Genomic DNA, 14,799 nt, shown 5'->3' on the forward strand with positions numbered 1-14,799 from the left:
TATTCTGCTTTTTTCTTGTTTTAAATTATTTCTGTGGTGAATTAGATTAATGGATTTCCTTATATTATGCCACTCTATCCTTCCTGAAATAAACTGTAGTCAAGTTGCTTTTCAACTATACTGCAAAATTATGTTCATATATTTCATTTAGATGTTTTGCATCTATATTTATAAATGGAACTGATTCATAGTTTTCCTGTTGTATAGTCTTTGTAAAATTTTGGCTTCATGAAACCAAAATGTTTGCTTCTTTCTTTGTACTTTGGAATAGCTTTAATAGAATGAGAATGATTGATTCCCTGAAAGTTTGAAAGAAGTTGCTCCTTAACATGTCTAGGTTCAGCATTTTATTTTATTTTTTTAAATTATTTATTTATTTACTATTTTTTTTAAAGTATAGCTTTTGACAGTTTTTGTTCATGATTATTTATCTGTTTAGATTTTCTGCTGTTTTTGAGTCCCTGTTGGTAATTTACATTTCCTTGAGTATTAGCCATTTCATTCAGATTTTAAATTGTAATAGCATAGGATTAGGCAAAGTATTCACTTGTATTTCTTGTTATTTCCTCTGTACCCATGGTTGTAAGCCCTTTCTCATTGCTAACTTGTATATTTATGTTTTATCTTTTTTATCAATTTAGCTAATGGTTTATAAGTTTTGTTTGCTTTCCTCCCACACCAAAAAACTAAATCTTAGATTTATTAATGTGTTATATTGTTTTTCTGATTTTGAAATAATTTATTTTGCTTTTATCTGTATTAATTTCTTCCTTTTACCTTCTTTAAATTTTGCTTTGTTGTGACTTTTTGTTTTTTGTTTTACTCTATTTTTTAAATTGAGTTGCTGTGACTTTTTCCCCCTTTCTAATTTGCTGTGTTGTCGGCTTTTTAATGAACTTTTATTTTTTTCTTATTCAACAGTAAAAGTGTTTAAGGTCATGAATTTTCTTGTGAATACAACTTTGGCTGAGTTCCTTAAGTAATGTTTCATTGACTTATTTTTAAAATAGTCTATAGTTCAGTTTTTTAAACTTTATACTTAAGTATAATACACATACAGAAAAGCAAACGTATCAAAATATGTATGGTTTGTTGAATATTCACAAATTCAACACCCAGATTAGGAAATAGGAGACTACCAGTGCCTAGATCCAGCTACATAATTTACAGGGCCCAATGAAAAATGAAAATGCAATGTTCAAATTTATTAAGAACTTTAAGGTGGTGAAAGCAGAGCATTAAATCAGCTTTCTAAATGCCTGGCCCTACTCACATGCCCTTCAACTCCCCTCTGGGCTCTCTTTTCATCCCCAGCCCTGGCCCTACCAAGGGTATCCACTGTCCTGACTTCAAATAATGTGAATAGTTTGGCCTGTATGCTTTTGCATCTAGCTTTTTTCCTCAGCATTATATTTCCGAGGATCATTCATACTTTTACATGTAGTTAAAGACCATACATTCTCATTGCTATATAGTTAAAACTGGTCTATAATTCAGTTTGATTTGTCACTGATTGAAGAGCTGTTAGAAAAACTTGAAAATTTTTCCTAGTGGTTGAGTGCATTAGGCTAAGTTCTAACTCTCTGATTTCAGAGGTGGGGCTAGAAACAGGCCCCTCTTCCTCTGAATGAGCAAGTCTGAAGTCACAGCACATGTGGTATGAGTAAGAAACAGTGAGCTTTGGAATAAAAATCTCCTCCTCATCCTCTTCTGATACCCAATAAGGAAGAAAGAGAAAGAAAGCTAGCCGAAGAGGGTAGTTAAAGGCAACAGTTTTTTTTAACTTCTACAGGCAGAGGGTTTTTTTTAAACTTCTCCAGAGCACCAGCACATGCTGATTATAGAAAAGGGGGGCTGAAGTTGTCTTGTCAGCTTGTGAGTTCCCAAGGAAACTGGAAGGAAATTAGGTCCTTTTTTGTTCAGGTCAGAGATCTGAACAGGGGCAAGGTCCCTTCCCTGTGCCCGTCCATTATGTCAGGCTGTCCTGGAGAAGTGATCAGTGAGTGGGCCTCTCTAATTATGGGGCTGCAGGGTGCAGTCCTACACTGAAAATGGCTGAATGTTTAGGGATGAGTAGCCCAGACAAGTAGTCCACCAATCCTTAAAGAATGTATTGCTAAAAGTCAGTCATACTTTTACATTTCAAACCTAACAGTAAAACCTGAATTCAAACTATTATGATCAACTTGCATCAGCCAGCCTTATATTTAAGCCCTGTAGCTCAAATTTGATGACCAAAGACAGAAAATCTTTTAACAAAGTACCATTTGCTTGAGGGAGAGGACCTGTCATTGAGATTCTTTCTTGAAAACAAAGAATAAGTTTATTTATTTTAAAATAATAAAAAGCTTATAATACAAAATTCAAAAAGCATAAAAAGGTATACAGTAAAAGTGTCTCTCTCCTACCTACCCCTGCTTCCAGCCTATTCTCCAGAGGCAGCCAGTATTACTGTTTTCTTGTATCCTTTATGAATGGTTTATGCAAATACACATAATCTTTAAAATATTTTTATAAGAAGTTATGGTATATATTGCATACTCTTCTGCACCTTGCTTTTTCATGTACTATTTCTTAAAGATTGTTTCATATTAATGCATATAGAATAACATTCACAGATTCTGGAAATTAGGACACAGACATATTTGGGGGTGGCATTATTCAGCCGACAACATCATGTGACCAGTCCGTCCCAGAGCTCCCCAGAGCAGCCCACCAGAACCCTCCCACACAATGCTGAGGCTTGGAGGAGCCTAAAGCAGCAGGACTCTCCCATACTTTGTCTAAGGTCTGCCATTAGGCTGTTTTCAAACTTTTGCTATTATGAGCAGTGCTGCAGACAAGTACTCTTTTTACCCCCCAAATCAATAGAGCTTTTATTGCATCCTTAAAAATATCACAAATGAGTCTGAAGAATCATCTGGCATCCTGCTCTTTCTGTAGCTGGACAACTTAGATCTTACTCATCAGCCTGCTGAACTGTTCTCTTTTCAGAAACATAGTTCCTTTTGCACAAAAATTTCCATCCAAAAATTGCCTGATATCCTTGTTTTTAACTGTTGTGGCTTGCTGAATCAATGCAGCTGAATTTGACACAAATCCAATGTTGTTTTCTTCAAGAACTAACTCATCTTTCTGGGCTTGAGATACCAAACAAGCAACGCCTGGCCTCATCCGAACACTATTTTTCACCCCCCAAATTTTGGATTTCAGTCAGAGAACCATTCTCCTGAATAATGACGTTGATGGAGAAATGAATATACACAGACCTCATTTCGTAGCGGAAGCCCAGCATAACACTCTTGATCGTGCCCTGTACCTGACGACAGTGCCAGCAGTCACAGGTTCCTTTCTATTTCCCCACCATTGCTCCCTGAACCTACTTAGTGACTCCTGCTGGTAGCTGACCCCAAGGCTCACCCTAGTGTTTTTCATTACTAAACTAATTCCTTCTTTTTTAAAAAAATTTTTTGTAAAATTTAATTATTTCAATAGAGATATATTAGAGGTCAACCTAAATCCTATTTAACTTTTTTTAGACACCTTTATTGTGGTATGATTTCTATACAGTAAACTACATATATTTCAGATGTACAATTTGATGCATTTTACTAGATGTGTACACCTGTGAAACCACCACCACAATCAAGATGGCTGACATTTCCATCGCTCCCAAAGAGGTGCAGACTCCTGATTTATCTTGATAATTCCTTTCTTTTTGACTTTGAAATACCCACAAAGTTTCACCAGTTTCACAATAGTGAAGATCACCTTTGCAGAAAAAATGGTCCACTTTCTTGTTGTTCCTGATTTTCTGTTTAAAAGAACATTAAGTAATTTCAGGATGTTAGAAAAGCTCTAAGGTAGTGGGGAAAACGCTTGGCTAATCAGTTTCATATGGGCAGAAGGTCTAGTGAGGGTAAGAGCTGCTCCCAGCTGGGGCCTATTGCCCTCCCAGGGTCCTCATTGGCACAAAAGTCCTGTCACTGGGTTGGAGTAAAAGTCCCCTATTTAAAAAGATAAGGCAGCTCCCTTGCAACAGCAGAGATTTTACCTCTTTCTCCATAGAAATTGCAGAAATTATCTGGAGGGCACTGTGACTGAGTCTGCAACTGAGAGTTGTTTTCCACATCCTTTCTTAGGCAGATAGGCGTTTAGACAGACTAGTTAGGGTGTTCTGTCTTCTGGAGAGCTTTTTTGGATGCCTTCTGTGTGTCCAGGGAAACCCTGCAGAAGTAAGGCAAAGTAGGAGAAATTTGGGATTGACATTAAAGTAGGAATCCTATTTTCTTTTACTTGAACACAGAAAAGTAAAAAGAAAAACTTTTGCCAGATAATTGTCATTTTAACTGTTCGTGCAGTTATCCTGAACCTTGAGCGTTCTTTCCTCTCAGCATGACTTACTTTCTGTCTTCCCATTTTAGCCATGCTCTGGAGGCAAATGAAACTGCTGCATGGAGAATTGAGGACTCTCTGTACTTCCAGGTGAGTTTAGAGCTGGAGAGTACAGCTAGAGGTGACCTGCTTTGCAGGACCTCCAGGAGTTATGGGGAAGTAGACGTTCTCGGTTATCCTAAGGGAGCCCATAATCTAAAAAGAGAAGCATATAATATATTCCCCAAACACGAGTCACACTTCTTGTGTGACAGCAGAAAGAGAATTGAAGAACTCTCCTCAGCAGGGCAGGCTACATATTCTGTAGGGCTTAGGACAAAAAGAAAATATGGGGCCTCTTGGTCAAAAAGCAGGAAAAAGGGGCTGTTATAGGTGTACATAAAGCCAGACACAGAAGGACAAATAGCATGTATGATTCTACTTATATGAGGTACTTAACAGTAGCCAAAGAAAGTCATAGAGACAGAAAGTAGAATGGTGGTTGCCAGGGGCTGGAGGGAGCAGGAGGGGGAGTTTTTGTTCAGTGGGTAATTTCAGTCTAGGAAGATGAAAATATTTTGGAGATGGATGGTGGTGATGTTTGTGAATGTACTTAATGACACTGAACTGTACACTCCAAAGTGGTTAAAATGGTAAATTTTATGTTACGTATATTTTAGCCCCCAGCACACATACACATAAAAGAATACGTAAGCTTTTTCTTTCTTCTGCAGTCTCTTGACTTGTCATGTGCCTTTAATTTGCTATTCAACATAGTCCTAAGAAAAATTAAAGACTTAAGTTTTTAGCATGAATTTTACCCTTCATCTTTATATTGTACATTATCAGTTTTCAGTGAAAATGTCAGAGGATTTAACTTGTATTTAGAATCACTGAAATTATACCATTTTCATTTTTTGGCTCATTCTGGGAGGGTGCCTTGAGCTGGCTAGAAGCCACAAACAGCCAGGCTCAGGAAAAATAGGAGGAAGTGGGCTCCCCTCTCCCCCTGCCACCGGCACAGAGCCTACAGAAAGAGGCCTCCGGGGCATAGGACCCCATCGGTGTCTGGAGCAGGTGTCACTTCAGCCTGACAGCTACCAATTTCCCATCCCCACGGGCCTCCACCCCAGCCCACAGCAAACGTGCTTCTTCAAAAGGTATCTTTTGAAGGTATCTTCAAAACTCAGAGCTGGGACGCATCCAGTATGAGGATGAGCAAGAGCTAGTCCCTGTCCAGACTCAGCTAATGTTGGCTGCCCAACAGGACCACTGTGGTGCCGCCAGGCTGGGGTGAGGATGGCCGCCACCATGACACCCACCATCCCACTCTGGCTCCAGGCCCCTGCCAGGCAGAGGAGTGGCAGTGAGAACCCATCCAGGGAGGCCATGGGTGGGTGAGTGGGGACTATGGGGACTGTGTAAGTGCAGGCTCCAAGTTCCCAGTGCCTGCTCCATTGTTCCAGGAGACTTCACTTAACAAAGAGTCAAAGATAAAATGGTTAAGAATTTCCAGACTGCAACCACAGTGCATCAAATCCCAAGTGCAGGGTCATGTTCAACCATACTGGTCACACACCCTGTTCCTCAGGCCAAAGAAAAGAGCGTATTTGGCTGGAGTATTCTTTGAAGGATCCCCCACCCCCACCCCCGCATCCTTAAAGGAAACCTAAGTGTGGAAGTGCTTACAGGGGAGGGGCTGGGGCAGCCTTTCTCCATGTCCCATGTGTTCCCTTTCCTTTCCCTCCCTGAAAACAGACTCCAGCTGTACACCTTTCCTTTCACCCACCCCCTCCCCTGCTCACTGGTGCTTGACTGATCTACAACTTATCTGAGCCAGGAAATACTGGAATGTAAATTCCTTGGGATGAGACATGGAATCCAGCCCATTTCAGCGCTGAGTGCGTGGTTTCCCAAGTTACCTCGTCCTGGGGCTGCCATGCAGGAAGGCAGCACATGAGACTGTCCAAAGTCGGTTTGCCCCTAATGGCCAGGGGTGAAGTGGAGGCACAGGGAGCAGTCTGGCCCTCTGGGTAGCTGCCACCTGTAGAGGATTAAGGAAGCCAAATCCTCTTTATTTCCTAAATTCTTATGAGTGCAGATTGTAGCAATGTACTTTCCCTTATAGTGGCCCCAAGTTGTGTCCTGGGATAGAGTGGGGGTGTTTTTCTCGGACTGAAAGGCTTGCCCTGAGCATTATCTGGATCACATTACAGAGTTGTGCGCCCATCAGTCCATCTGCTCGTGTTCTCGCATTTCATCACGTGCCTTTCGGGGACTCTTCAACTTGGGACGGCTCCTCTCTGCACCCTGCCCTGAGAAGAATCCCACACCAGCTTTACTAGCAACTGTTAGTGCGTCAGCTGGAGTTGCCCCCTGGGGGCAAGATGCCACCTCTCTCGGCTCTTGAGGTCCCTTCCCTGGAAAGACAGGTAAGGGACAAACCAGCAGCACCCCTCTGCCCTTTTCTCTGGTGCCAGGAGGAAGGCATTTTCTTTTAAGCTGAGGGATAAGCAGGCCCCCCAGCAGCATCCAGCTCAGCTCTGCCCAATCTAGCTGATAAAGGAGCCAGAGTGAGGGAGAAACACCCTGGAATCTGAACAAAGGCAGAGGGAAGGAAAGTCTGGGGAGGCTGAGCTTGGGTTTCAGTTTTGGAAAGCACAGCAGACCTGGCCAGGCCCTGCAGAAGAGCGTTCTGTCAGCAGCCAGGCCCTGGACCAGGAGGCAGGAGAGCCCCCCCAAGTTCGAGATTCTGTTCTTCCTCTATCCTCCTGTGCTGGCCCCTTTCTGGGCCTCAGCAGGGAGTTGTGTGTGTGTTTAAATATCTCTGTCAAGAATGGAGACCAAGACTGTGGGTGACTAAGACCTTCTCTAATGTTTTACATCTATGAAGAGCTTTGAAGGGAAAGCAGCCAATCCCCTGCCCAACCCCGAAGGGTTTCCCATTTCAAATGACTAAGTCATGACCCTTTTTAGCCAGACTTCAAAGAACCTGATCAAAGATAACATTTATATTAAATAGAACAGCACAGCATTTTTTCCTTTTTACTGTAAAGCCTGAAATGAAAAACAGCCCCATTTCAGCTCTCTGGCAAACAAGCTACAGAAAGGAGTGATTGTTGCAGGACAACCTTCACACAGACTCTGCCTGCTTTTTTTGGAACTTGCTGGGCCCTACACTGAATTTCCGACATTAGAGATGGTTCTTCAGGTGCTCAGGTCACTAGGCAATCAAAAATCACCAAGGCCCATCTTGATAATCTCTGCCATAAGTTGTTATCATCCAAGAAGGCAGTTGTGATGTGGTGAAAAAACACCTTGGACATGGGCATCAGAAAGTCTGAGTCCACAAGGCTTTGCCCTGTGCAGACACTTAACCTCTTTGTACCTTCACTTTCCTCATGTACAGAAGTGGGGTAATAAATCCTATATATCTGACTAAATTGTTATGAGTAGATAAAAATGTATGCAAAAGTACTTATTCTGTGCTTGATACACAATATACTCTCAATATATGTGTGCTGGATTATAATCTATTACGTTTGTATTTTCTGCAACATTTCCCCCATACCCATACCAATTTAATGAAACAAATATAAAGGTAACATGTAAAAAAATTGCTGTATTCAAAATTAATAATAAACTTTAGGGTAAATAAGCTTTAAAACAAAAGTACATAAGCAAAAATAAATAATTTACACCAACCCACTAACCTAATTTTCAGAGTAAAGCCATTTCCAATTACAGCACTGTTATCCCGGGCTCCAACCTGTGGTCAAACTTTGATAGTTCATTATTTTTAAAAAACAGTAACAAAAAACTGAACACTAAGGAGAATCTTTAACAAAAAGAAAGTACTGGATTCAACTTTTTAATTTTAAATAACCAAACTTTGTAATTTTATACATAATTCAATGTAATGCTAATATAATTAGCACTTCAGCTTGAAGAGCTGGTATTTAACAGGGATGGAAAATTATAATGAATAGTCTTCAAACCGTGAGATACAAATAAAAATGGACAAGTATACAGTAGAACAAAAACTGCAGACACTCTACTAGCTGAGGGAACTATCTGAAGGCTTTACATCCTTTATTGTCCATGATGGCTTTTGGAATTATGATTGTTTGATGAATAGAACCTTTGACATTTCAGATATAGCCTTTATTTATTTATTTTCACAGTAAGTTAAAAATCCATCATAAGACTCTGTAAGACATCAGTGGTCTTGTGTGTTGACTCTAGGAGTTTGTAATCTGATAAAAGAGTAACATAAAAATTTACTGCATTGCCCTAATTTCATACTTCCTTGTACACAATGAATCAGTTTGGGAAATCTATTCCAAGGGTTATATACACAAAAGTGTTCAGAATAAAACCTTCTCCACTTTTGCATAAAAATGTGTACAGTGTTTCAGGAATGGAAAATTTCTAATTTTCCTGGGCCCGGGCTTCATGGATCTCTGCTTTCTTAAGATGAAAGGCTCCTCTTCCTTTATTGCTCCACTGTTCAAAGGATTAATCATCCAACCCTGGCGTTTCTCCTTGTTGAATCCTGGATGCTATTCTGATGGCTTCTTCCAGAGATGGCTGTTCTCCAAGCTGAAACAGGAACATACACAAAACCAGTTAAGATAATGCCAAAGAAATATAATATGCCAGAAGTAAAAGTGCTCTCTGTAATTCTGACACCTGGGCTTATTAGGGTACTACTGCCGATCCACAAAACACAAAAACAAATTCCTGCTGGGGAGAATAATGCAGTTTCTTTATTTAGGGTATTTGATAAGCCTTCACAAATTGAAGGAACAAAAGATCTTTTCCAATGGAGATATTCAGAGAGCTTCCTGAGCCTTTAGCTTCTCTGCCCATAAACTAAATTAAAACCAACAGCTAGAATTTCCTGAATGTGTTCTAACCCTTTTCCAAGCAAATACATTAAGAAAACAAACCAACCTTCCCAAGGAAAGGTAATCTACACCTAGCATTCTCTGCCTGAATTCAGTGACTTCCCAGAGAATGGTTTCTTCACAGTCTTCTGACATTGCCCACCACAGAATAGCACTGTGTAGTGATTCTCGGAGGACTGACTTAGGGTCTGTGTTTACATGAGGTTCATTTCCAAGGAACAGCTCTTAAGTGCTTTATACAATCCTGCCCAGTTACACTTTTATTTTGAGAGTAAAGATGGCTGCCCAGGTACAAATAGGGATATATACCAGGAACCTTATTTTTCTTGCTACAAATTCCCCTAGAATATGTAAAGATAGTAGAGAACAAAGTTGTGGTCTCCTTGAGTCTACTTCAAAGACAGCAATTTCCTTAATATGGCTAAGTAATATAGATTATTCTATGCCCTCCCTTCGTGAAGGTTATGCATAAGGGCACAGTGTACAATGCTGAGACCATTGTACCCACCTGAACGGCCATTGTACCCACCTGAACTGCAATCTGGGTGCCATTGGATGTTGCCACTAAGGTCAGAGGCCTGGTTTCTGTGGTTACTAAGTGATGGCTATGCTGCTGGTGCCCCATTTCTGATGAAGCAGTATGGAATGCTGCCAGGTCTTGAGCCACAATTGCAACCTTGAACAAAAAATACACAGACGAATTAAAACTATAATTTAAATAGGTTAAAATCCATTTAATGCAAGGGATTTGTCCTCAAATTCAAAAGGAAAACCTCTTCTGACCATAGACTTCTAGAAGCCTAAAGCTGGAAAAGACCTTACATATTGTCTATACTGGACTCCTCTTTTTTTATTTGAGGAAATTGAGGCTTAGAAAGAAGGGACTGATTTAAGGTTATGAAGTGAGCCAATGGCAAAACAGAGTAGAGGACACTGGAGAAGTGGATTCGCTATACCAGGCTCCATTTGCCAAGAGAGACGTGACTGTGTCTGAAGTCTTATCCCTAAGTGGCTGCCAGGGAAGTTACATATGTGGACTAATTCACACCTCAAATGTCTAATTATTCCTGATTTTTGATCAGTGGTAGACATACTATTTTTTCCTGTTTATCTGTTACATTTAAAATTAGATTTCCATTTCACTAGGAAAACAAAGGACCAGTAGCATTACTCACAAAATAGCAACATATCTTGTTATTCTCCTTTCCTCTTTTAGATTCCATGCAATCTTTCCATATTGTTTCTGAAGCAGCTAGCCATTATGGTTAAAAGTGCTTTCATGGCTCTTAAACCACACATGTAGCTTTTTCTATGTAGGTAACACAGAAAATGGCATCAACTACTTCTCTTGTATGGTATTTTAAAAGTTTGTTCAGTCAAACTCAGAGAAAGAATAGGTTAAAAAATAAAATTGCTATTTTACTTGGCTATTAATCCACTGAAAATGCTAGATTTTAAAGCTAATAGATATTTAGCTTGGATCAATCCCAGTGATGTTCCATAGTCTAGCAACAGACTTCAGTCCAGCAATGGTGGAGTAGCTTATATTGGACTAACCCTGTCAATTATATTACAATTATAAAGTGTGGAAAAAATATGAAAAGGCAACTATTTGAAGGCATTGGTGAACAATGAAAAGCAGAAGGAAATGGAGGGGATTCTCAAAAGAAGGTAACCACACTGGGTCACAACTAGGTTTAAACAGCTTTTCCCCCTGAGGGCACTCATCAGTCTGAGCAGCACAGGGCAGCTAAAGGTATCAAATAATGGAGTCTAGGGATGCCACAATGGCTATGTATTGAGAGGGGTATCCTAGAAAGGAGAAAACCAGAGGGAAGGGAGCCCCCAAACCTGCATATAAACTCCCCTCAATTCTTTAAGACCTCAGAACTGGAAGTTCCAGTAAATCTAGTAAAAAGCAGCAGCTAGAAGGCTGAAAAGCTGAGATTTCAGTGATACCGCAGGAGAGACAGGATTTAGAATTTCAATCCCACCAAGTCAGAGGGGCTTGGAAAACCCCTTGGGCTTTCAATTGAAACTCTAAGGGCCACACTTTAGGAGTAAAGTAAAGATTATGTCCCAGGACTACAGATTCACTCTGAGACCAAATGGCAAAACTGAAATAGACCCACCTTAATTAAGGATAAAACAGCCTCCACAAATAACTACCTGATAAGAACAAAATCAGTATTCTTCAGAGAGAGAGAACAAAATTAAAAATCTCTACAATGTATCAACCATAATGTACAGAATACAATAAAAAATTTTAATACATGAGAAGAGGAAAATTTAACCCAGAGTCAAGAGAAAATGAAGTCAACAAAAACAGACCTTGAGATGACCAAAATGTTGGAATTAGCAAACCAGGACTTTAACACAGCTATTATAAATATGTTAAAAGGCTTATCGAATGTGCACAAGGGAAAATCTCAGTAGACAATAAAAACTATTTTCAAAAAAGTAGATTCTATGATTGAAAATTACAATATCTAAAATTACGAGTATGGGCATAATAGAAGATGGTGATGTCAAAAGAAAAGGTCAGTGAACTTAGAGACAGATCAGTAAGAATTATCCATCTGAAGAACTAAGAAAAAAAAGACATACACACACAAAAAAGAATGGATCCCCAGCAACTTGTGGGACACCACCAAGTTAATATACATACAATTAGAGACCCAGAAGGAAAAGAGAAACAGAATGAGGCAGAATAAAAATTTTTGAATGGCCAAACTTTTCCTAAATCTGGTAAAAAAAAAAAAAAAAAAAAGTCCCCCCAAAATTATTATATAATGTTTCATAATATTATATATTCTTATAATTATATATAAGGCGGCTAGCAGAGAAATACAAAGAAAAACCACATCAGAATTAAATTGCTAAAAAAGGAATATAAAGAAAAAAATCTAGAAACAGCAAGAGGATAACTGAAGAACAATGATAAAGATGGCTGATTTCTCATCAGAAATAATGAAGGACAGGGACAATTTAAAGAGCTGAAAGAAAAAAAAATAACTGCTGACTAAAAATTCTACATATACCAAAAATATCCTTCAAAACAAGTATTTTTCAAAAAGAAAGGTGAGGGGGGAGGGTATAGCTGAGTGGTAGACTGAGAGTTCAATCCCCAGTACCTCCATTAACATAAATAAATAAACCTAACTGCCTCCTCTCCACCCCCCAAAAAAACAAACCAAAAAAAAAAAAAAAAAAAAGGTGAAATAATATATTTTCAAATAAATCTGTCACTGTAGATTTGTACTACAAATAATGCTAAAGTATATGCTTCAGGCTAAATGGATGATTCCATATGGGAACTCAAATCTACACAAAGGAATAAAAGGCACTAGAAATGATAAATTTGGGATAAGTATAAAATATTATGCTTCCTACTGTCCTGTAACTTAAAAGATTAACTTTAATGCTAAAATATAATATTGTACTACAGAGGTTATAACATATGTAAATGTAAAATCACAGCAGCACAAAAAGTAGGGAGGGGCATGAATGAAAATATGGTGTGTCAAGGTTCTTAGACTTTACATAAAGCGGTACAATATTAAGTCTAAGCAGACTGCAATAACTTAAGGACGCACATTGTAATCCCTGGAGAAACCACAAAAAAAGTTAACACAGAGGGTATAATTACAAAGTCATTTGAGGAATTAAAATTAAATATGTATGTACCTAATAACAGAGCTTTAAAATACTGGAAGTAAAAAATAACAACTAAAAAGGGAGAAAGATACAAATCCACAATGAGAGTTGGAGATATTAATTCCTTTTTCTTAGTAACTCATAGAACAAAGATAAAAAAGATTAATAAGGTTATAGACTATTTGAACAACAGTACCAACCACTTTAACCTAATGTATAGTATGCTACATCCAATAAGTGCAGAACACACATTCTTTTCAAATACATACAGAATACAATGGGAAATCAATGAAAGACACATGGAAAACAAGTCTCAAATTTAAAAATAATGAAATCTTAAAGAATGTGTTTTCTGACCATAACCGATGTAAATTAAAAATCAAGAACAATGGGGGGCAGTGGGTTCAGCTCAGTGGTAGATCATTGAGCCTAGCATGCACGAGGTCCAGGGTTCAATCCCCAATACTTTGATTTAAAAAAAAAAAAGAATAGGTATCTAGAAAAGTACTAGATATTAAAAAATTAAGCAATCTACATGCAAATTAAAACACAATGATATACCATTTTACATCTATTAGAATGGCTAAAATTTTAAAGAGTATCACCTCAAAATGTTGATGATATGAAACAAGCAGAATTCTTATACAGTGATACATGGGAGTGTATGACAGACAAAACCACTAAGGAGAACTGTCCGCACCTTTGTACCAGGTTAAATATACCTCTGCCTTATGACCCGGCAACTCCAGTAACAGGTATTTATCTAAGAGAAATGAGAATATATGGCTACAAATATCGTACTAGAATTTTTACTGCCACCTTATTCATAATAATCAAAAACTGGAAGCATCCCAAATGTTCATCAAGGGGAGAATGTATCAACAAATTTTGATAAATTCCTACAACAGAATACTGCTTAACAATAAAAATGAATGAACTGATGTTATAAACAAGAACATGGATAATCTCCAAAATGTTCTGTTAAAGAAAAAACCCAAATACAAAAGAGTTCATAGTCTGGTTCCATTATGCAAAGTTCAAGAACAATCAGAACAACTGGATGAGGACTGACTGGAAGGGGTCCTGAGGGAACTTTCTGGAGTAATGGAAATGTTCTGTATCTTCTTTGGGATGGGATGGTTGTGTGTTTAATAACTAACTGAATTATACACTTAAGATCTGTGCATTTCATTGTACATAAATTTTACCTCAATGAAGAAAAAGCAGACTGCAGGCTAATATTGAAAAACATGTTCAACGTCAGTAGTAGTCAGACAAATAGAACTAAAAATACAATTTATCCTTTACTTGTGAATTGTGCAAATATATACATATAAAAATTCTCAATGCTAGCAAGAGTACAGTGAAACAAGAACACCTTTAGATCCATGGCATAATTGTTAAAAATTTCTGGAAAATAATTTGGCAATATATAGCAAGAAGCTTAAAATAGTTCATACCATTAATCCAAAAATTCCACATCTAGAATTTGTTTCCTCTGAAAATAATCAGAGGCTTATACAATAAATTATGTATGCGGAATGAGTTAATAAAAGAACATTTAATTGATACAAGAATGTACTCAGAATGCAGTGTTAGGTGGATGACAAGCATACAAAATTATATCACAAACCTAACTTTGTTCACACATGCACCCACACAGGAAAAATGGAGTAAATAGTCCTAAATGTTGACACTAGTTATTTTAACATAAACAAATAGCTGATTTTTAGTTTGAGTCTCTATTTTCAAATTCGTTTGAAAACATTTAAGTGGAATTATTGGATCATATGTAATTCTATGTTCAACTTTTTAAGGAACTGCCATATTGTTTTCCATACCACTTTACATTCCCATG

The 14,799-nt window shown here is 38.2% G+C and overlaps 1 protein-coding gene and 1 pseudogene across 5 annotated transcripts in view; both read right to left on the reverse strand.

Moving 5' to 3' along the window:
- Positions 1-2,865: 2,865 nt before the first annotated feature.
- Positions 2,866-3,435, reverse strand: LOC102524425 (annotated as a pseudogene).
- Positions 3,436-7,976: 4,541 nt separating this feature from the next.
- The window catches only part of ZNF143 (zinc finger protein 143), a 58,697-nt gene continuing 51,874 nt past the window's right edge, over positions 7,977-14,799 (reverse strand). For all 5 annotated transcript variants that reach the window (XM_006180837.2, XM_006180836.3, XM_014555967.2 and 2 more), the window contains exons 15-16: positions 9,814-9,960; positions 7,977-8,976 (exon numbers count right to left, since the gene is read on the reverse strand). In XM_006180837.2, the coding sequence (XP_006180899.1) occupies positions 8,893-8,976; positions 9,814-9,960 (231 nt within the window). In that variant the 3' untranslated portion in view covers positions 7,977-8,892. The remainder of the gene's footprint in view (positions 8,977-9,813; positions 9,961-14,799) is intronic.

Source organism: Camelus ferus, chromosome 10, assembly GCF_009834535.1.
Source record: "Camelus ferus isolate YT-003-E chromosome 10, BCGSAC_Cfer_1.0, whole genome shotgun sequence".
Classification (NCBI taxonomy): Eukaryota; Metazoa; Chordata; class Mammalia; order Artiodactyla; family Camelidae; genus Camelus; species Camelus ferus.